This window comes from Camelus dromedarius, chromosome 21 (genome assembly GCF_036321535.1).
Source record: "Camelus dromedarius isolate mCamDro1 chromosome 21, mCamDro1.pat, whole genome shotgun sequence".
Lineage (NCBI taxonomy): Eukaryota > Metazoa > Chordata > Mammalia > Artiodactyla > Camelidae > Camelus > Camelus dromedarius.
The window spans coordinates 20,342,492-20,367,557 of record NC_087456.1 but is presented as its reverse complement, the minus strand read 5'-3'; the positions used below and the strand labels follow the sequence as shown (position 1 = coordinate 20,367,557).

The window sequence follows — 25,066 nt, the reverse complement described above, 5'->3', positions numbered from 1 at the left end:
GCCATAATTTTTTTTAAATATCATGTATCACTGAGTCTAAAGTTCCATTGATTGAAAAGGTACACCATTATGTCATGTACCACTAAAAGAGGGAATACATTGACTATTATAATTTTAGAAGCCATTTATTTAAAAGTTTCGGATATATTAAATTGAAAAATAAGTACCTTTGTATTGATAATATATAATATATATACTGCTGGGTTCCATTTTTATTTAGACTTTTGTTTTTATATTCATAAGTGAAATTGTTCCAGATAAAGTTCTCTTCTTATACTATCCTTGTCAAGTTTTATTGCTTACATTTTACTATCCTCATAAAGTGAGGTAAATGACTTCCCAAAATTTCAAATATTCTGAAATAACTTATACAGGATTCAATTACTGCTTTCTTAAAAGTAAAAGAGAACTCATCCATAAAACCACACAGAGTAAAAGAATGTTCACAGGAGCTATAATCATAACAGCTCAAAACTGGAAAAAATACAAATGGCCATCAACAGGTAGGTGGATAAACTGCCATATGTTTACACAGCGGAAGACTATTCAGCAATAAAGAAAGATCATTTGATATATGCACCAAATTGGATGAATCTTAAAAACTTTATACTAGTTGAGTTTTATTTGAACTATGTGTAGTATTATTTGATTTGAATTACTTAAAAACCAATATTACATGTATATGTGAGTCATTTAATCCAAGGATATGAAAATGTTTTGACTAAGCTGCTATGATCATCTGCAGTCAGCAATATTTTTCAGTCAAAACAATTAATTAATGTGTATCAAGATCATAAATACAGTGTTATAATGATAACACTAATTGGTTTCTGCTTGTTCAACAGAGAATACAATTACACATTTCACGTAATATGTTGCCTAATGATTCATTCCACATACTCACCCAGTTTATTCCCTGGCTGAAAAAGAAGTCTTTCTGTTCCTAAAATGGTCTCTATTTGAGTTGATAGAAACTCTCCTAATCTTCTGAACTAATGAAACCTCAGGAGAGTATGAGCTATTCCTTAGTCATCTGTTAGGTTTGAAAATATTTATGTTTTATTTTTGTCTGAGGGACAAAGTAAAATGTTGATGTGAGGCAGAACTGAAAGGATTCATACAGAAAAAGAAAAGATGACTTTTCTATCTAGCTGATACTAAAATGACCTAAATTATTGGAGACAAGGAAGGCCTAAAACTTTTATAAGCCCATGCACTTTACTACCTCAAACAAAGGAAAACGTGTCCCTTACTCCTTTTTCAACCAAAGATTACAGCTTGACCTTTTGTGGTTCCTTTTCCTTTCAGGATTGTTTACGACGTTCATCTAAATTGAATTTCACAGTGGCCAAAAGAAAAATGTCTGGGAGAAAGCACACAAAATACGATCTGAATTGGGCCTAACATGTACAAGGATAGCCCTGGTTCCTTTTGCATTTCAGGTTTTTGAAGTGTGGGCAAAGAGAAAAGGGCTGCAGATTCAAATCCCCACAAACATTAGGGGATGCATCTGCTGACCACATCCATTATCTGAATCACAAATGCTCTTAATCACGTCATAAGAATGTTCTCACTGTAGCAGAGGAATGGAAAGAGATCCCAAGTGTAAAATGAATAGAAAGATGGTTACATAATTGACATACCTAAGAGGTTCTTTTCTATCACCGAGAAGAGCTAGGATCAAGCAAAAGTATCTATCTGTTCTCTCTACAAATAATTTGATCACTGAACCATGGTTTTGGCATCTTAAAGGCCACATAAAGAAGAAAATGTTTAACTGTCAGTAATTGCCTGACAAAACCTTTTTAAATAAAGTAATAGTTATAAAGTTATCTATCATTATTACATCTGTGCAAGAAATGCAAATCTTTCTTTACATTACCATTGAAATGTACTGTCAGATTTTAAAAGGAATTTGAGTGCAAAAAAGAAGTTGTTATTTTTTTAGTTTTTCCTTTCCTTCAGCTGCCCATTAGGCAGAAAATGTTTTGTTTGAGATGACAAATAACCTTTTAATTGCCAAGTCCAGTGGAATCTTTTCAGTTTGAATCCTATAATGATTTTGCTATGACATCTGACAATGCTGATTATTCTCCCAACTATTAACACTTTCTTCTCTATTTATTTTCTCAAGCAAGATCAATTCTTCTCAGTCTTCTTTCCTGATTCCTTTTTCCAAAGGCATACTCCCTGTTCCGCTAACGCTGTCCCTCCCTTAGGATTCAGTTCTCTGCCCTCTTTTCTACTTCAGTGATCCTCCTTGGAGGTACCTATCTTTTCTTAGATTTCAGGTTAGTTTATTGCCCTGGGACCTCAGCTCTCTGATGGGTTCCAGAAAAAATCATAATTTCTTCACACTTTTCCTTTTAGTGGTTGCTCTAGGAATTACTATATGCATCCTTATTTTTTATAGTCCATTTAGAATTAATGTTGAGCCACTTCACCAAAAAATGTTATCTTTTGGATCCGTATCTATCCCCTCTTCATCCTTTATGCTACAGTTGTGTACATATGTATCAACTTGTAGTTTCTCAGAATTCAGTTTTCTGATTTTAATGAACTGTGAAAGTGAACTTTTTACACCTGTGCCCATGCCACACTACACCTTATGTTGTCTCCAACCAGCCCTAGGCTAAAAGCTGCAAAATGAAGACCTTATGTCATATAAACCTCAACTTCTCTAAGAGTATACTCCCCAGTCAGGTTCTGCCTGGTTCAGCTCACTCTAGTGCCTTGGAGATGGTGGCTTCTGTGTTATGCCCAGATTTTATAGTTGTTTCCTGCAAGGGCCTTGGTCCAGGAGGATCTTACTTAATTGCTACTCTTCCTTATATATATGAACCACTATCAAATTGAACTTACTAAAACTTGCAGCCAACCATACTTCTAATTAAGGCACCTTCGACTTTAAAGTTTCATGGATGTGGCAGACTGTAATATTCAAAAATTACACCCATCAGAGTGGGAATTTATGACCCCTCTCTGCTTGAACCTGGGCAGGTTTCTGTGACTGCCTCAACGGACAGAGTGTGGTGAAAGTGAGGCTGTGTGACTTCAAAGGCTCAGCCTGTCACAAAGTACCCTGCAACTCTGCTTTGCCCTTTTAACACTTGCTCTTAGAACCCAGAGCAATCTCTTATTGTTAAGAAACTCAAGTAGCCCATGGAGAGGACCATGTGAGAACAACAAAGGTCCCAGGCCTATAGCTCCAGCTGAACTCCCAGCTGATGGGCAGCACTAACTGGCTAGCTACATGAGTGAGTCATCTTGACAGTGGATGACATCTTGACAGCCCTAGGTGAACCACTGCAACTCATGCTACATAGCAAGGAACAGCAGTCTCTGCCTAGTCCTCTCCAAACTGCAGACACATGAGCCAAAAACTGACTGTTGTCTTATATTAGTCACTATGTTTCAGGGTCTGTGGCAGACAAGAGATGTGCTGCCTTCCCCTTCAAAGGAGACTTAGCCCCAGATGTCAGCAGACAGCTCCCAACCATCAGTTCCTTTAAAGCTACAGAGAGCCTCTACACCAAAAGGCCTGTCTTTCCTGGGCAGCCCATATCCACTGAATGATTTATAGGAAAATATAAAGACAGCCATTTCGACTAAACGAATAACAATTCTGACGGACACTAGACTCTCCAGAACTCCCAGTGGGACTGGCTGCAGCTTCGGCCTGCAGTGCAAACTGACTTCTCCATCTGCTTAATCCTGCTTCCTCCATCTTCCTTCCAAAGAGGTTAATCCCCAACACACCTTACATTACATATTTGATCTCAGTGCCTGCTTCTGTAAAACAAAATGTGTTGCATGGCAATGGATAAATGGAACAATGGGCTGCCAATTTCTGGTCATTTTCTGATATAAGAATCAAAATAACATCTGGCATTCAGAACCACTCTGAGTTAGTGACATCTTGCACATAAGGTGGCAGCCAGCCAACCAGATAACAAGTATTGTCAACAAGGGGAGTGAAAGGGAAATTCAGGCAAAACATTAGTTCCAACCTTGACGATTCATGAAAACTGAGAGACAGAAATGTTTAGAAGGGATAAAATCTCTACATTATCACTGTAAAAATACCATTCAAGTTTCTTCCTAATTAGAATATGAATCATACCATTTATCATTAAAGTTTCTATAGTCAATAATTTTCTTTGTTCCCAAGTAAAAGCAAATAACATTTGACTTAAAAGGAACATTATTTTAAAAATCTTAAGTCAAATTTAATATTTATAATGATACATATTTTTATCTATAACATGAATAAAAAAGCATTCCCAAACAATGACCATACTGAAAGGGCAATATTCTACAGGTCATTTTTACTTTATTACTTCACTAGAATATCAATACCAGAGCACGATTATTATAAATATTATGCCTATAACAGTAAAATGTGCCTATAACAATATTAGTTAACCTTCAAAGCAGTAGTTTTCAACTCTGGCTGGACAACAAAATCAACTAGAGTGGTTATTTAATTACATGTACCTCGGCCCCAGTCTAGACACCACAGATCAGTATACTGCATAGGGACTCGTTACTGACAACTACTAATTTAGGACACGTATCTCTCATTCCATCAATACCATGTCAATGTCTCCCATTTGGTTCCTTTTTATCATTTATATAGGTTGGGGGAGTAGACTCCCACATAAGAATCCTTTTATTTTTGGTCTTTCTACTCTTCCCCTTTATATATTCATATAGAAGAAAATTTGCATACTGTATTATAATATTAAAATTTAAATGTTTATTAAAATTGTACCTTAATTTTGTCAAAGGCATATTATGTTAGTAATAAAGAAAAAAAACCTGTATTGGTAAAATTATGTCACAACTGACTTTTTGTTAGTCATACATTGGAATTCTTAATAGGAACATTAATTTGAGGCTCACTTTACAATTGAGAAAACAGTTATTCATAACACTCTTGTCAATAAACTCTTCTCAAATTTATCTTTCCCATTGCACAGTGAAAATATATAATAATTCTATATAAACAATAAAAAACTGATTACATAATTCTGAGAACTGTAAAACAGTGGCTGCACAAATCCTAATCTTTTTACATATCCTTCAAAAAACCATCTAGATATAACCAGAAAGAAGTAAAAGTAACACTGACAACACACACTTACAGTGTAAAGAAAGTCTACCACAAAATTAAAATTATTTCTAATTATGGAAATAGATATTCAAATCCAGCAGCTCCAACTCTAGAGGGCACGTGGAAGGCAAGACATGGGAAAGAGACTATGGGAAAAAGAGGAAAAGTGCAGGGAGCCCAGGAATGATAAAAACATAAACTACTAACCACTGTCACTGAAAGAAAAGGTCCTATTGTGAGTGGGGTAAGATGTTAACAAAGGAGGGAAACTTGGTAAAGGATACATGAGAATTTTTTGTACTATCTGCAATTCCCTATGAATCTGTAATGATTTCAAAATTAAAATCTTATTTTTTAAAGCATCCAAAAATTACATTGAGAAATTTTATGGGTTTATTATTTTACTCTCCTCATTGTCTTGTTACATATTAACATAATCTCTTTAACAAATATTTATATTTACTTAAATAATATATCACTTTAAAAAGAAAAGTCTCCTAAAACTGCGTAATAGTCAATAGCATTTGATTTGAGAATCACTGATAACTTAAGAGATTTTTATACAAAACCTTAAAAGATGGAGAATTTTCATCAGTGGACCTCCTACGACCCTGACTCTCCCAGCCCAGTTATGTCTCATATTCCCCTTTGCCCATGATCTTAGCCTCTACTCTTCTAGATAAATCCCACTGGCCAACCGCCAGCTGCTAAACAGCAAGAATAACTACCTTCTCTTCTGAGAACCACCTTTGACACTACAGGCACACCTGGGAGATATTGCAGGTGTGTCCCCAGACCACTGCAATAAAGCAGATTTCGTAATAAAGCAAGTCACATGAATTTCTTTGTTTCCCGGTGCATGTAAAAGTTATGTTTGTACTATACTGTAGTCTAGTTGAGTATGCAATAGCATTATGTCTAAAAAAGCAATGTACATAGCTAAATTTTAAAAATACTTTATTGCTAAAAAATGCTAGCCATCACCTGAAGTACAAGGTTGCCACAAACTTTCAATGTGTAAAGAGCACAATATCTTCTATGTGCAATGAAGCAGAGAGCAGTAAAACAAGATGTCTATCCCTGTATTCACTGACCTGTCTTGCTGAAGCTCTATAAAAACTACCTTTCTTTCCTAAGACAATGTCTAAGTCAGCCTGGGCTGCCATGACAAATACCATAAACTGGGTGTCTTAAACAACAGAAATTTATTTCCTCAAAGTTCTGGGATGTCCAAGATCAAGGTTGAGCAGGGTTTGGTTTGTATTTAGGGCTGTTTCCTTGGCTTGCAGATGACTGTGCTCTAGGTGTGTTCTCACATGGCCTTTCCTTGGTATGCAAACCCAGAGAGAGAGAGCAAGCTCTCTCTTTTATAAGGGCACTAATCCCATCATGAGGAACCTATCCTCATGACATCATCTAACCCTACTTCCTAAAGGCACACTGGGGATTAAGAGCTTCAACAGATGAATTTGAAGTGGACACATACCATCAGTCTGTAACAAGCAGAATATTCCTTGAAGCCGTCTCATGCCCTAGCACTCTGAATAAAGGCTTATGCTTAGCACTTATTTGATCTTCTTCTACAGCTTGTATTAATTAGTTAATCAACTAATAATTGAATACTCACTATGTACCATAGATTCTACTTGGTGCTAGGGTTATCAAATATATATCTGAAATTAACCAAGGCATTTCTACTGCTAAAGTTGAATAATGAGAAACTTTTCCCACTCCACAGGGGGGAAAAAAGTAAGTTAATGGGTAAAATTTATCAATTTAAAAATACTATATAATTATTTATATGAGAAATAACTAACAGATAATCATAAATAGTTCAACAGATTTTTCTTTTTAATAAATATATGAGGATATTGAGATTTTATATTGTGTATATACAATACAGTCAACACAGTCATATTTATTAACAATATAATGGTTCTTCCTTTACATAATGGAATAAGATATATCAACATTTCATGGTATTCCACAAAGTTCATTTAACATCTTCCAGAACTCTGCTTTGGTTTTAGATACCATGAAGCAAGAGTGAGACCATTTGAACCAAGTATCAGTATGTTCCATTTCATAATGAAATCAGCCACCAACTTGCAGCCACTGCTTGTCCTTTCTTGGATTCTTCTGAAGTTTCATTACATAATTCTCAAATAGATGGCACTACCATATCAATATGAAATTACTTTACAATGTATTTATATACTGTTACGTTATCTAGGCCCTTCTGTCTTCATTGGAATCTACTTGTTTCAAAATTTATACTCTGGGGGAGGGTATAGCTCAGTGGTAGAGTGCCTGCTTAGCATGCACAAGGTCCTGGGTTCAACCTCCAGTACCACCACTAAAAAAAATAAATAAATAAAAACCTAACCCCCACCCCAAAATTACACTTATTCACTTGACTTTTTTGATAAATGTAATATCACATTGCAAAAATTAACACATCTCTTGAAACAAATAGTTAAAGTAAATAATCATTAATGATAGTCGCAGATATTTTTGGATCAGCAAATGAAAACAACTAACTGCTGAATACTATAGAGATGCTCAAAATGAAAAGAATAATAACAAAATGAAAGAAATGCAGAGGCACGTGGCTACTGAAGCCTGGTGTACTTGTGTTTTACCACATAAAGTAAATTTCAAGGCAACAACAACAACAATAAAAGGCCTCCTCAGTGATAAGAAGGATTTCTAAATCATGACTAAAAGAAAATTATTTTACCAGTAATATATAACAAGTATAAATCTGTATATTTTTCACTTTCCTGGGGAAAGAGGAAGTGAAGGAAGATGCTGGTATCGCTGTGTAATTCCTCCCTCCTCACCTTACCTCGCCATCAGATGCAAAGTCCCAGAACCAGGTCTGCAACTATAGGTGTTGGAAATAAGGATAATTCCTAAGAAAGAAATTCTAGCCTTTAAACCTTAATGTCAGAATCCCTAAGGTCCTGATAGGGTGAGTTATGGCTTCATCCCATCTGGTAAAACCAAAGTTGGCAGGGAATATTGCTGCATTGCCTGGTGGTTGAGATAGCCCACTACTTCTATACTTATGCAACCCTATACTGCATCAATGCATGGAGATGGAGGCACTTGCTAGACTAGTGATGCTGCTGGCAATCTGCACCAGCATAGTGGTCAAACGTAACATTTTTTCCAAAGGAGGAAAAGTTTGGGAAAAATAATAGGCTAAGGGTAAAAGAATAAATAAGTCGGTTACGCCACAAGGGAAATCCAGTATTACACTGATGCTCTGTGAGAGGCTCAGAGTAAGAGATGATATTATCTCCTAGCTCAGTTACACCAGATTTCTGAAGGGGTGAAGCCATATGTTGCTGAGACCACTCCTGCTTTTGGAACCTGGCACAGTCAAAAGGGAAAACTGCAAACCAGAGTGGCATCGCGCTGGGAGACAATTTAGTCCTATGACATGATGATGGACTAGACGGTTGATGACTCAGTGGGACACTGGAAATATGCCAGCATCTTTTGACTCTGCCCTACTGCCATATGGTATTAACACTGGTCTTGCTGGTAAGATTCAACCACATTATGTAAGCAGGTCTTAGGATAATACTGATACTAATAATTAAATGTATTGGGAGACTTAGTTAAAGCCTCCTCAGGATCTAAAAAAATGATCAGCCAGAGGAAGAACTAGGTTTAGTTAACCATTAGTTTCTATGCTAAAATTATACAGCACAAAAAACAACAAGTAATTAAATTAGTACAAAAATATGAAACTGTTTGTAATGGCCATATGAGTCAGAGGTTTCCTTAAATCTATCCCTACCCCACACTGGGCTCCTCCAAATGACAAACATATTCACACTGATTCTATTGCTGTGTCCATCATATAAATGCTATACTAAATGTAAATGCCCAAACAAATATGATCATTTTGCTGTAAAAGAGCCTTGGCTAGAGGCCAGGAAGTAGCCTGTGTAGTGAAGAATGAATCTTACCCAAAGAAAGGTCTGGCTTTTGCTGCAGCTACTGGGAGGTGATCTCTAGACTCCTAGAATATAACGCCTGATAGTACCTTTGTCTGGGGCCTCTGGCCACCAGGCAGACTAACAAGGTAATTTATGAAGGATGTAATTTATTTGGGCCTCAGTTTTACCTCCAAAAGGAACTGGAAACTACAGGCATCATCCCAACCTCAGGGAAGGGCTAGAGACTAAAAGTCAGTCATGCAGGCAATATGTGACTGAGCAACCCCGAAACTCTGGAAACCAAATGCCTCACGTGTACTGTCACGCATGGATGCCAGGAAAGTAATACTGCCCTAATTCCACAAGGAGAAGAGGACAGAAGCTCTGTGTTTGGTACTTCTCCTGAAACCTGACCGGTGCACTTCTTCTCCTCGCTGATTTTAATCTGCACCCTTTCCATGTAATAAACTGTAACCATAAGTAGACTAGCTTTCAGTGAGTTCTGAGAGTTCCTCTCGCAAACTATTAAAACTGAAGGTGGTTTTGGGAATCCCCCCAAATCTGTAATCAGTGCTAGAAGTAAGGGTGGTCTTTTGAAACTGTTCCCTCTAACTCTGAAGTTGGCCCAAACTCCTTATAGTTACTGAAATAACAAATACACTGTAATATAATGACTATCTTTATATAAAATGACCCCTATAATAGTGCACATCCCAATTTTGCCTACAGCTCTAGTTTGACAATTTTTAAATACAACATTATCTATTCTTTAGTGATTTCATCAGGATATTATACAAATACTTCCTCCATTAGCAATATCAAAAATTCCCGTTTTGAAAAGTGACTCAGGCCTGTGGGGGACTGAAGGGAGTTTTATACTAGCCTCAAGCTTCAAAGTATTTCTATCTAATCGTAAAAGTGTGATGTTTTACATATACCCAGAGGATAACTGACAAATCATACCACAAATCCACGCTGAAACAGATGAAATCCGCCTGAAGCCCTGGTGGAGGCCCAGCACATACCTACCCTTCATAACATGATTATGGGGTAAGGGATGAAAAACTCTTTAGGAACTGAATTCTGTGTTATTTCCCTCAACAAATTCTATTGAATAAGTTTGACCCATTTCTTATAATACATCAGTATACTTTACTCTGGAGTTAACGGTATTATATAAAACATTATTAACATTAAGTAGATGAGGTTAATAAAACTTGTAATCATAAATCAAATATGGAACAAATTCCATAAGGAAAAAATAGGGTTATGAAGAAATCCATGAATAAGTGAATTTTTTTTTGTCTTTTATTTTTGGACTAGAGTAAGAAGAGATTACTTTAAAAAAATACTTTTCACCCTAAGAATTTGTTTAAGATGGTACTTAATGTTTAAAACAAACACAGGAAAGTGCACATACTCCATTAAGTTCCATAAAACCAGCTTAATCTGTCTTCAGAGACAGACTCGATCCAACAAAAAGCTAGTGTGCCTGAGCCCTTAGGATCCTTGTCTCATCTGAAATGTGGACATTTTTACATGAATAAACTATACCAAGTAAAGATAAGCATGAAAATTATGAAAATATAACTTGACCACTTGTGCTCATTAGTTACTTTTTCCTGGTTTAGGTTCCTCACTTTTAAATATAAGTTCTATCTTATGATTCTTTACTTATGTGCTTTGCCATTGTTTTATTGTATGCATTCTTATTTTAAACTACCTAAATCTACTATGGAATGAGGTGAGACAGAAAGGAATAAATAAATGACTAGATAAATAACTTCACTCTGAGGGAATACTATCCAGTGGGCACTGCACAATGACTGATACAACTCTTTTTTAAGCTTACGTACGGTCTAAATGTCAGATGCAATAGTAACTACTCCCAAAATATGACTGGACAAAGGGAATGCTATGTTGCAACAATCTATTAACCTAAAGAAGACCCTGAAATAGCCACAGAGTTCCAGGTCTAGATGAAGAAAACCTCCAGAGATACATAAAAAGGAATATCTACCAAACACAACAGAGGAAAATGTCATACTTCATGCCACTAGAAGCTTAAAATCTAGTGAAGAAAATAGGGCAAATATAAAAATAAATAAGTAATTTGATAATAAACAGTATTCCATACTTTAACATAGCATATAACAAATTATAAAGTGATCATTCATCACATGTATTGTTTATATTAGTTTGTGTGTGTGTGTCTGTGTGTCTGTGTGTCTGTGTGTGTGTGTCTGTGTGTGTGTGTGTGTGTGTGTGTGTGTGTGTGTGTTTAAGTTCATCTGTACCATGCTCAGGGATGTGATGTGCCTTGGAGTGACTCTATATGCCATCATTGTGTTGAGCATTCAGTGGACTCTTTAAACACGAAAATTAATGTCTTTCATCTCTATAAAATTTTATTTCATTGATAATTTCATTCCTTTCATTTGACATTTTCCTACCATCTTATTCTGGAACACCTACTGTTCAGATGTTTTGCCCTCTAAATGATACCTAAAATATCTCCACTTCACTTTCTAGTATCACAGGTCTTTGACTTTTTCTCCTATTTCTTAGAGTATTTACTCAACATTACCTTCAAACTTCTGAGTTTTTAAAATCTACTAACATAGTTCTAATTTCAAAAGTCTTTTTTATTTCCGGGGTATCCCTTTTTTAGAGCACAATGTTTTTCATAAATGCCACACATTCTCTTATCTTAATGCTCTTTTAGGGGGCAGAGATTTTCTTTTCCTTAAGTTATATTTCCCCCAAGTTTCTTTTCTTCCCTTGGTTTTTTTTTTTTTTTTTTTTTTTGGTTTTGGTTTTGGACATTACTGTTAAAGGTTTTCCACAAATGCCCATTCACTTTTAATAGCAGGGTGATAAAAAGCTGATGGGATGCTCTGTATGGCTGGGTAATTTGGCTAGCTGTTTCATTGGTAGAATATTCCAACTTTAGAACTGTAGACTTTTTCACTTGGTCTGTCTAGAATCCCTCAGAAAAGAATTTTATAATCACCTGTCTGGGAACAAAGCCTGGCTATTACCATCCTTGCAGCCAAATGGGAAAAAGAGGGCTAAGAAATGGTCTTAATAATTCAGTACACAGTATTAATTTCTCTGGTGAACCTCCATTTTCTGCTTTCATAAATATATCCTCAACTAAGTCCTTAAAGGGTCCAGAGATCCTTTGTTTTACCCTCTCCAGAGAAGACACCACCAGTTTTCTAGCACAGAAAGAGAGGAGCAGTTGCCCAGCTGCCCACAGGCAATCTGGATGTCTAAAGGCTACTTATACTTTCAACCAATATTCTTAATTCAGGCTCACATTCTTGTCCACTTCCAAAAGTGCTTGGTTTAAAAAAAAAAAAAAAAAAACCTAAGTCTTTAGAGAAATTTGCAACATAGACCTGTGTCAAACAAACTAGGTTTTAAAAGTATCATTATAAAGTAATAAATTTAATCAAGTTTGATGATTTCCATTTATTTCAACTATTATCTCTGTTAAATTTCAAAGTTTCCTATCTTTGGCCAGAGGTAGCCTTTTCAATTTGGCTCCTGAGTCCTTCAGACAAAACCCTAAAAGCCTTTGAAAGCTTAGCTGCTATTTGACATGACAAGATGTACCAGGCTCACCTTGTACACTTCCTATCTAGATGTTGAATCAGCCATTTCTCCAAGAAGCCTATTTTTACCCCACTGGGAACCGGCAGTTGAGGATCATAATCTCAGTAGGTCTGCTCATTTCCACTGTGTTGGTCATTGTTTCTAATCTTTTCACTGCACAGAGCTATATACACATATATGTGTGTAAGAGTGTGTTTGTGTGTGTATGTAAAGATAAAATACCTCAGAAGTTCATACTAACACTTCCAATTCAAATTCAGAACCATAGGTTTTTAATTATCCTCTTCTATATCACTATCTCCTTTCTTTTATACCAAGAAGCCAGATTCTTAAGGACACAGGAGATGACAGAATTAGAATACTCCATAATTACTCTTTTGTTTTATTTCACATTATATATACAACAATCTGAAAACAACAATACTTATACTAGCACCGATAATTTAATTACTGAAAACTGAAAAAAAATGTGCATAAATTCACTCAATTACTAACACCTACTTTTATAGTTGTACTACTGTTATGTTCATTATCAGAGCACAGAGCCATGAATACTGTGCCCTCTCCCTTTTAACTATTTTCTGTTTTAGTTCTACAACTATTTAATGAGCAACATCAGTCCTTAAGGTGATGTCTCGTTTACTTGCCATCTATTATCTCTCTCTTTGGGTGAAATGTCTGTTCCTGTCTTTTGCCCATTTTATAATTAATTGGTCTGTTCAAGGCTATTAAATTTAGTTTTGAGAGTTCTTTACATATTCTACATATAAGACTCTTGCAAACATCTTCTCCTAATCTGCAGCTTGCCTTTTTATCCTTTTACCAGGATCTTATGGAGAATACAGATTTTTAATTTTGCTGATGTCCACTTCATTAATTTTTGTTTTGGGGATAATATTTTTGGCATCATATCATATACTTTTAAGATGTACATTTAAATCAATGATCCATTTTAAATTATTTTTTATATTTGTGTGAGGTTTAAGGAAGTTTATTTTTTGCCTATTATTCTAGCATCATTCGTTGAAAACTGTTTCCTCCATTGAATCGCTTTTGCAACCTTGTCAAAATCAGTTGGAAGTTATTTGTGTTAGTCTCTGTCTCGGTTCTTTATTCTGTCTGGTGATCTATGCATTTATTCCTCAATAATTACCAAAGTGCCTTGCTCAAGGTAGCAATGTAGTAAGTCTTAATATCAGGTAGAGTGATTCTTCCCACTTTATTCTCTTTTTTTCAAAATCATTTTTGCTACTTTAGTTTTGTTGCTGTTCCATATAAACTTTAGAATAAGCTTGTTTTTAATCTAAAAAAAAAAAATCCTCACTACTCTAAACAAAAAAAACCTACATGGAAAAAAAAAACCTATATGACTGTCATAAATACAGAAAATGAAATAACATTATTAATATGTAGCTAGATACAGTGATTTTGAAACAAGCCAGTAGCCTGAAGCCTGATCACTACTGCAGAAGCTGGCAGGAGTTAGAGCTGTTAAGGGTGATTAGCACACCACTACTACTCTCACTTGGGACTAAAAAAGTAATCTTGTTGAGATTTTAACAAGGATCGCATTAAACCTATGGATCAATTTGGGGGAGAACTGACATCTTTAACATTAACAAATCCATCAGCCACTCATTAATTCTAATTCCACCAAAGATTATTCACCAGTATTAGCTGCTCTACTAATACCATGTTTCTTCTTTCCTCAATCCCACTGCATCCTTTCCCTGCCTCTTTTAAAAGGGAAGAAGCTACCAAGGTATTTCTCAGTAGAAAATAATAGTACTAAACCTTTTGAGCGTTTATACTACCACTACATTCTTGAGTTTCTCAACATAATAACAAGGAAATGGTCTGCATATCAGCAGCTAGTCACTAACACTTCAATAAGCAGCATCTTTTCATTGTTACACGAGGATTTTTTTTTATAGACAAAGTTTCAAACCGCCTTAATCTCAATGATAAAGCATGTTGGGAAATTTAAATTTAAAAAGCTTATGGAGAAGCAAGAAGGGTACATAAGTCTTCTAACACCACTAGTTTAATGCTTTTTCACTACACAATGTTACTAGAAAACAGTTTATCAGATGAGTTTGTAAATCAATTTGACAGCTATCCAAAATCGATTTTTATTCCTATTTCTGCATCTCTGAACATTCGTATCTCTTTCATCTTATATCCACTTACAATACCTCCTTTGAAAATAGGTATATAATGCTTCATATTGTTTTTTTAAATGTATTCCTAGAAATTTCAAAGGAAGTTGTAAATGTTATTGATTGAAATATCAAAGCACGCTGAACACATGAAGTTGTGCACATGGGACTGGATTACTCCTATTATCTGCTACTTCTCATTTGTCTCCTGATAAAACCATGCACAACTGAAGACAAACTTCTCATATGAAAATTTCTTTACTGTTAGTAAAGGACCAATAATGTATTTTATAAGTCTGAAAAAAGTTTGTTTTAAAAGAAGACAAGGGAAAAATAAGTATTTCCTTCCTTACATACATCCAGTCTCCATTATTCCCTTTTTATATTCTCTAATTTCCTATCCTCAAAGTTCTAATTACAAAACATTCTGAAATCTGACAAAACATGAAAACTCTATGACATGAATTTTACCATAAAACCAACTTACTTAACACACTGTTTTAATCAAATACTTCGATACCTAAAATTAAGATAAGGACGAAATCTTCCACAGTAAGTACCAAAATCTGTCTTTACGAATTTATCTCTTACTGAACTCTCTTCTCTCACCAAACTAGTCTACTGTTTTCCAGAACTGCCATTTGCTTGTCTATATGCTTTTCTCTTACCATTCCCTTATTTCTAGAATGTCTTCCTCTTTGCCTACAGATAGCCCTCTTATTCTTTAAAGCCCTACCAGGAAAGCATTCTTTTATGAGCAGTATCTTATGCAAAGTCCATAAATTCTGGCATCATCCTGACTTAGATTTTAACCTAGGTTATGTTACTTACTGTCTCATGTCTCTGGGGCTGGGTTTCCTCATACAAAATAGAGCAACATTCATTTTAGATGACATCCACATCATAGAATTACTGTTAGATTTAGAATAATGTAGGTAAAGTCCAGAGCACACAGTAAGAGTTAACCATTAGAAATGAGCATAATTAAGCTTACTACTCATTTTTCTGGAGCTCATTGTATTTGCTTGTATATTCATTTAGTAATTCACAGTCTGAACTCATTCTGTCTCACACTTTTACCCTAAATCATTATTTAACTTGCATTAATTTTTATTTATGTTGTGTTTTGTGTCTCCAAACAGACTGGAAGCTTCTTTAAAGTCAGGACTATATGCTATACTATACTATATTAAAATTTCACATAGTTTAGCACAGTGCTGTTTACAAAAGAGGACTCAATAAATATTTCCTCAGTAAGACATTTGCTGAAAACAGACAGTTTATCCAGAACATGGGAATCACCTTTCAAGAAGTGCACTGATACATCAGAACATGTCCACCGAAGGGCAAAGGGAAAGACAAGGAGAGGACACATAGGCGTGGTCACAGGTTAAGACTCTGTGCATGTGTGCGTGTGTGCGTGTGTGTGTGTGTGTGTGTGTGTGTAGGTACGCAAACGTGAGACAGCAGGAGAGAGAATATTTATGTAAATTCTGATAACAGAGAAACTATGAATGTTCAGATGTTTAACCTAAAGTGGTGACTTTAGAAGACATGATTACTGTAAGATTAGATTATAATATGTGGCCCTGAAAGCAAAACTAGGACCAATGATTAGCAGAAAAAGAAATTCAGCTTAACATAAAGTAAAACTCTATAACAGTGAAGCTGTCCAACAATGGAATAAACAGGATTCATTTAACATTAAGTACCTTATGAAATTAGAGGTACTTAAGCAGCACTCAGGGTTGAAATGGATTTGAATCCACATGTCAATATCAGAAAGATAGTTGTTACTCAGAAAGCTGTATTGAGAAGAATTTTAAGACTGCATACATAGTCAGTGGGAAAGAGTCCTGTGATCAGTTAAGAATATTTGTCACAAGCCTGGCAAAAGGGAGGATAACACAAAAACCTTGTATTTACTATCTCCAATCTAGAACTACTTTCAGACGTAATCATTCCTAGGCAAGAATTTACATGTGAACTGAATAAAGTTTCTCTAAACGACATGAGTCTAAGACTAACATTCTTAAAATGTTCAGTGAAATGATATTTTTAAAGTATTTTTAAATGACAGTCCTCAGCTAGGAGCTTTGGTTACCACTTAAGCAACAAAAAAGCATTTGGTTTCTCATCGTATAATTCACTTTCAAACCACTCTACCATCTTAAAAACTGCATTGTGCTTTTACAATTTGCAAAGTATGTTCATGTTTTTATTTTCAATAAAACTTGTGACTATCAGATATCAACAGAGAAAAGCATATAAACAGGCAAAAGTCAAAACTGAAATCCAATATAACACAAAAAATTTAAGCAAAGGATTCTTCTTTTAATAATATCCTAAAACTTCATTACTAATTAAACCAATCAACATAAGAGACTGACATCTTTAAAAAACAAACACTGAAACAGAAAATTTTCTTCCTCCCACATTCCTCTTGTTCACAGAGATTACTCTCTTCACCCACAACTCAAAAGAAACAAGTCATTGTTGTCTTACAGCCAAAGTTATCAATAGTGAGGTCACCAGACCAGTCGCAGCATCAGCAGGATCACCTGGGGAAGTCTGAGAGATGCCAATTCCCCGGACCCATTCAACCAATCAGAAACTCTGGAGTTTTAACAAGCCCTCCACATAATTCCAATTCCAGTTTTCAAACCATCGTCTTAAGAAAATGGTTCAGTTTCTTTCTAACATGGCAGGATTCCTTTACCTGCTTCTCTTTAGCATCTCTTTACTCTTCACATTTTACACAACCCAAAGATTTTCTCACTTGAATGATTAATTCACCAGTAACTCTGTGAGGATTTCCTATTTTCTTTCTTTTTAAAATGTAAGACTGCCTTTTAAACCATCCAGCAAGTTTTAACACTTTTTATCACACATAAATTATTAAGAGCTGTTTACATAGATCTTTAATATGTGTCAAGAGGCATAAAAACAATCTTACATAAAAATCATTTTGTAAATGGCCCATTTTTTCTTTCCGTGCCATCTTAAACTGTATACAAAAGTAACACATTCGTAGGGAAATTTTTAAATAAATCATACCTGTCAAACATCACAAAGAATAAATTATTCCATGGCCATCAAAATTATCACTTTCTTACAAAAACATCTTTTTTGACATTTATACAATCCACTCCTTCATTGTGTCTTACTCACCTGTGTACATAATGCAGTTGATGAACTGAATCAATTGCTATCACCATTTCAGCCAAGTAAAATCGAGCCATATCTTCAGGCAATCTATCTTCAAATTTGCTAAGTAGAGTAAGCAAATCCCCACCAACATAATAATCCATAACCAGGTACTGGGAATGAAAAAATAAAACATACTCAATAAATAATAAAGGTGGAAAATGAATACATTTAATGTAACCCAAAGTCAAACAGCACTGGATCAAATAATCAAATACTTTTGTTGTTAATTAACAAGCTGTGTAAGATGATTACTAGCAGTCATTACAAGACTTGTAAATTTCATAAGGCAGTAAGTAAACCTTTAAAAAATCTGGGTAGGGGACAATACAGGATTATCATTACTTTGTTGTTGTATTTTGCAAAGTAAAAACATGGAAAAGTATCATCATCATCATCAACCTACAACAATAGACTATCAGCAACATTTCATAGATGAATAAACATTTTAATTATCCAAAAAGATCTTAAAAATTTAGAATGTAAGATTATTTATGTTGAATAAATTCATCATCACCATTATATTTTCCTTATTTCATCTTAGACCAGTAAATAACTTTATTATAACCAGCATTTGGATCACATTTGGAAACCACTGCTATACAGAATACATTAAAATTAGAATCTAAATATTTTACATAGAAAGTCATAAAATGTAACTCATTTCTTCAAGAAACATTTACCGGGTGCCAATCAGGATTTTGGGGGTATCAAACAAAGAAAAATCCAAAGGATAAAGAGATGAAAGTCTTCTACAGCAAAGGCTTTCCTCTCTTCAAAGTGTACTCTATTCTTGCCACATCAGACTCTTAAGGTTTACGTATATCATCTACTAGTAAACTGCTAAAAAATAATCTGAACGTTTTTGCCACCCATGGTCACCACTGAAAACGTAGGCTCCTTGAGTTGTCATCTATCTTCTACTTTCATCCACGTCCTGTTACATGCTTCCTGGTAATAAACCCAAAACCCATGGATCCCTCCCCTTCCAACCTCTCAATGTTCCTTACTGGACGTCTTCTACAGAAAACAAATGTCCTTGAGATAGAATAAAAAATGATGAATACATAAGTATTCTTAGCTTTTCTTTCCTGCCGCTGCTACACAGAGTTCTGCCTTTGCCTACTCACATACTTTCCCTACCTCACCCTCAGAGGTAGAGTAGCTGTAATTAAGACAGAATTCAACAACTGGGAGAAGCAAGAGGCAGAAAACACAAAAGAAGATTCTCAAGACAAAAGCAATGAGTTGAAAATGAACTATACCTGCAATCAGGTTTTAGTGTTAGGGAGACAAGATGCATCCAAAAAGGCAGACGAATAATAACCTCATATAGGGAAAAAAAAAATCTCCTTTTGCTGTATAACCTATCTCAGTGAATGTCTCCAAGATACTTTATGTTTTTTCCTTCATTCGCTACAACATTCAACTAAATCACTAAGGTCTTGTTGAGTCTACTTTCTACTATATCTCTGTGAAGTCCATCTACTTCTATCCCTACCCACTATCAACAACGCTGATCAAGGCTCCTGGCCTTTCTTGACTATATTACTACTACAGGTTTAAGACAAAGTGACTACCTTTTTATAACATATTATATTATGTAGAAATTTTCTTGGGAATGGAAAATAGAATACAGAACAAGAGAGGGACAAATAAATTGATTCATTAATTCCATGGATATTTATATATAAGAACCTACTATGTGCTAACATTACACTTATGCAACGGAGATACTATAATAAATAAGACATAGTTCCTTCATGCTAATTACAATTTAACAAAGAAGAAAACACAAATTAATGGGCAATTTCAGTGCAATATAAATCTCTGACAGGGATAAGCAGAAGGAAGGTATTGCTGCAGGCTCTTAAAGGAAAAGAACCTAATCTTTTAATTAGGTTCATTCATTGACTTGTCTGAAATTCATTTTTGTACAAGGTGTGAAGACTATTTTCTTACATACAGAAAGTCAATTATCTAAATCAAGTAGTTAAATATTCAATGAAATTGGGGGAAAGAATAGAAATGTCCCCTCGTCATATTTTAAAATGCTACATACACTTGGATCTGCTCCTGGTTACTCTACTCTGCTATAGTTGTCTGTTCCTATATTGGTATCTTATTGTTCTCATTGACTAATTAGTAAAGTTTAATATCTGATAGAACAAGTTCCTACTTACAGACTACCTTTAAAACATTACTCAATATGGCAAAAGTGTCTTTAAACAAGTTTAAGAAAAATATATACTGAGAGGCAATATTCTTAAGACATATCAAGCAGATAACAATACTAACATAAAGAGCTCCTAACAGTTCTTCAGGAGAGGGCAAGTAACCCAACAAAACTGGACTGAGGCTATTAACAGATAACTCACATAAGAGGAAACACAATTAGTCAATTAATACATGATCAAAACCAAAGCAACAATGAGATATTATCTTGTACCAATCAGATTAGCAAAAAAAAAAATTACTATTTTTGGGAGACTAACTTAAAACAACATTGGTTTTTGGAAGATGATATACTATAATCATTTGAGAAAGTATTTTCACAGCATCTACTGAACTTTAAAAGGTGCATACCCCTTGATCTAGCATTTCCACTTGTAGGAATACAATTAAAATAAAAGCTCCAATGTGTAAGGCATATGGGCAAGTATGGGTATTATGTAGCACTGCTGATAACTGCAACAAATAAGAAACTATGAATAGAGATCAATAAGAAAACGTAAATAGATCCATTCAACATATCCACTCTATGAAATATTACACAGCTGCCCAAAAAGAATAATTAAATATACATGCCCATGAGATATTTTAAGGGACAACAGCAAATGCAGAGTAATATATACTTCGTAATCCCACTTTTATAAAAAGGGAAGAAAATACACATACACACACAAACATACAATTATACACAAAAGCACAAAAAAAAAATGAAAGAATACAGCAAAGTTAACATTTGTTACCTCAGGAGGGTAAAATGAAAGATGAAGGTAAGGACCATTAACTTTTTAATGTACACAGATCTCTATGTTACAGAAAGGAAAAGAGGTAGTCAAATTGAAATTGACCAATGGAGTAAAGTTCTGCAAAAGGCCAAAGGTAATAGAGTCAAAGGCAAAGGTTGACAGGAATAATCCTAAATATAAATATACACATCATCTACATTGAGAGGAAACATAAGAATAGGTACAAATATGGGTAAATTTGTATATGGGGAGGGACAGACTGGGATTTCAAAATGTAGAACAGATAAACAAGATTATACTGTATAGCACAGGGAAGTATATACAAGATCTTATGGTAGCTCACAGAAAAAAACAAATGTGACAATGAATATATGTATGTTTATGTATAACTGAAAAATTGTGCTCTACACTGGAATTTGACACAACATTGTAAAATGACTATAACTCAATTAAAAAATGTCAAAAAAAAAAAAAAAAAGGAAGATACTGGGCCAGGTAGTCATGAGTAGGCTGGGCTGGGAACACCATGTTTTAAGCAGTTTAGTAGCTTTTGTTTTACATTGCTAGATCTTCCATTGTCTATATATGCTTTTTTCAGAAAATAGTAAATATATACAGAAAATGATTATGTATTCATCTCACTCTAAATTTATAACTTTGTATGACACTTTAATAATCTCAAACCATCCCTAAAAACAAAAAAAAAATTAAATATATGAAGAATTTAAGGGTATTTCTATTTTCCCAAGTCTATATCTGTAGAAATAAAAAAAAATTTGTATATGGGGTAGGGATGAAAGGAAATGCTGAGGTCAGAGTGTAGAAAGTTCAGAAAGCTCATGCTTGAGTAGCCAATGGCTTTTCTTTTCTCTAGGAAGTAGCAGTTACAGAATAAGGGTACAGGATTATTTACATAATGTCCCTACATTGGAGACAGGGATCATAACTGTTATTCCTACTTTACAGCTATGTAGAGACAAGAAGTTAAATGATTTGCCCAAATATATTTTAGATAGTGGGAAAGCCAGAACTCCAAAGTTCTTGATCCTTTGACCACTTTCCTTTTTACTCAAATAAAAGAGTCAATGTTCAGTGAAAAGCTAAGTCCATGGCATAAAGAGTATGTGCTGAGCACCAGAATAACAGAAAAGAAATCAGGGATACAGGCTGAGTCATTAGCAATCTTTTATCCTTCCAAAATAAACAGACCTTTACATGTGGATATACACACCATAAAATTTCCAAGTCTGAATTTCTAAAAATTCTCTAATTCAAAGTTTGTGCTTTTTAAGAAACTACATTCCAAGGAAAGACTGCTAAAGAATGTGAAAGTACAATAAATTAATTATGTCCAGAGAAAAAACATTTCATAGAACAGATATGCTTTTAGAAGCCTCCTTGGAGTATCAAACTCTTTTAGTTGTCTTGCCGTCACACGAAGAGATTAACAGTCAATCCTTAGAGCCCCGCCTTGCATTTATTCTGCCTTGTTTTGGGGTTTGTTGTTTTGGGTTTTTTTTTTGCATTTATCCTTCTTTGCTTTTACTTTACTCATACAAAAATACCTTTCTAATAATTTCTATCTCCAGCACAAAACTGTACTCCTGTAAAGAATTTAAAATTCACATCACTAATTACAATTTAATATTTAAATATCTGTCACCATCTAATCAGTTTATAAATGCTAATTCAAGAAGTAAAATTTTTACTTTAAATATTTTTCTGTTTTTTCCCCCTCAGGTATAAAATAATTAAATAGGAAACAGTGGATAAGAAAATATGAGGAAGAAAAGAAATTTTCATTAATTCATAATATTCTAAATGACATCTAAGTGATAAGAAGTTTATGTGTCCATACAGATGCAGTTAAGTAGATTTGTATTTAATGAGTTTTTCTTAAGGGAAAAAAAATGCTCTAATCACATCTTAATGTCATTCATTAAATTATGCAACTTCTTCCAAAGCAAATAAAATGCACATATGCTATGACTCCATATATTTTTTCATAAACTGGCTATAGTGATATCTAAGCATGTCACAAATGAAAGTCAAATTATTTACCACAGCTTTCTTGAATTGTATAGGTCTGTAAATCGTGTTACTTATCTGACTGTTTCAGGGTTACCAGGGTTAAAAGTTATTTTGGAAAATAACTATGTATAATAAAATTTCCTCTTTGGTATCTAAAACTAGGCTTGTCAATGTTTTGATATGATTTTATTTTCTAATATTTTATAAATATTCAAAAGAAAATATTTGATAACTAAGACAATTTAGAACCTCTGACTCCTGAGACTAATAAACCATGAAGGTTCCTCTAAAGAAAAACTGGCAGTTTACAGGAGATTTGACTACTAGACATGTCAGCCCCCTCTAGTTATTGTAAAACTTTCATTCTAGTATGATTAATTACTGTTATACACACACTATTTTTCACTGAGAAATGTCTCTAAAAAAGAAATATTAACCCTAATGTCAAATGCAAAGAGCACAGATAAGACTAAATAACTCAGAGGAGAGAGAATAAGTCAGGCTTTTTTCATTGAAAATTAGGCAAAATTTTGCTGTAATACTCTAGATGGTTTCCTCTACAACTCTCCTTTCTTTAGTTCCCACGGTGCAGCATTTTGATTCTTTTTTGCTCTGACATTTCCACTAGTTTCTACTTCTCTGGGTCCCCATCTCTATCTTCTCTAGGAAAACTTGATTTCTCAATTTACAAGCACTACTCAGTGATTATTATTTACTCCTTGTATTTACTGTTATCTACAACAGGCATTGGCCAACTTTTCCTGTAAAGGACCAGATAGTAAATACTTCAGCCTTGGCAGGCCAAGAGGCAAAATCAAGGATATTATGAAGGTATACATTCAGTAAGAAAGAAAACAAATTTCCACACAATACATTGGAAAAATTCAAAATAAAATAATAATAATTGAATATAATTTTTATAATATAGTTTACTAAAGAGAAAACGTAATCTTTTGTAGGGGGAGGAGAATATATAACAGTTTGCTTAATTGGGGCTCAGAGTTAGTGTTTCCTATCATCAAAAATCTATTGAAAATGTAAATCTGTAAATGCTGATCTATAATGAGATTCTACAAATTCATCTGCGAAGCTGTCTATTCACAAAGATAGGTATTGCCAAATACTGGTATTAGTTCATGAGCATGTAATTTTAACTGAGCATATTCTTCACTTGGAAGACATTTATAGAATGCTATTAAATTCTCCTAATAATTATACTGACCATTAACCACTACTAACTGAAAGTTAGGTGGACATTCTCAACTGACCAGTTAAATGGATTTTGAACTATAGACATTTCCTTTGCACCTGCATCAAGTCCCCAAAACTGATGCTAGAACTGTAGTTTGAGCTCAAAAGGTCTGTTTGCCGCAAATCTATGTGGAAATGGAGATCTCACTCCTTTTTACTTTTGACAGCATGGGAAATAGATAAAGCAGCTTGACATGATCCATGATTCAAATAATGTCAGTTGTCAAATGACCTCACCATAATATAAATTTTGTATATGTGTTGTTTTGCCTTGTAACTGTATGCTAAATTTGTTTTAAAAACACATCAAGTCTACGAGAAAAGCTAATTTTCAAACCTATTCAGTCCCTCATAGTAATGGGTGGGGTTTTTTGTTCAGGAATATTTCAATCTTGGTCCTTTGTTCAAAATATTGCCAATAAAATGTTACCATTGCAAAACCAGTGAACAGCTATATGATACAGCAAAGATATTTAACTTTGATTTTTGATAAAAATTCACAGAAATGCTTGGCTGTTTCCATAAGACTGAATGAAGGTCAATGTTGACATACTGTTTTAACACATGATAGATTCAAATATTTGCCCCAAACTACCTGCTGATTAAAAAGACAATGAATATTTACAGGCTTTAAGCACCTAATATTTTCATATGATTTGTAAATCTGTCAAATAAGCTTTCTCCTGCTCCATACATATATTTACCATTCTCAACTGTAATACATTTTAGCAAATGTCAATTCAGGTTGTATCA

General features: G+C 34.4%; 1 protein-coding gene across 13 annotated transcripts in view; it reads right to left on the bottom strand.

Moving 5' to 3' along the window:
- Window positions 1–25,066, bottom strand: part of CDC42BPA (CDC42 binding protein kinase alpha) — a 237,400-nt gene that overhangs the window by 143,607 nt on the left and 68,727 nt on the right. For all 13 annotated transcript variants that reach the window (XM_031438480.2, XM_031438472.2, XM_031438479.2 and 10 more), the window contains exon 5: window positions 18,021–18,169. In XM_031438480.2, the coding sequence (XP_031294340.1) occupies window positions 18,021–18,169 (149 nt within the window). The remainder of the gene's footprint in view (window positions 1–18,020; window positions 18,170–25,066) is intronic.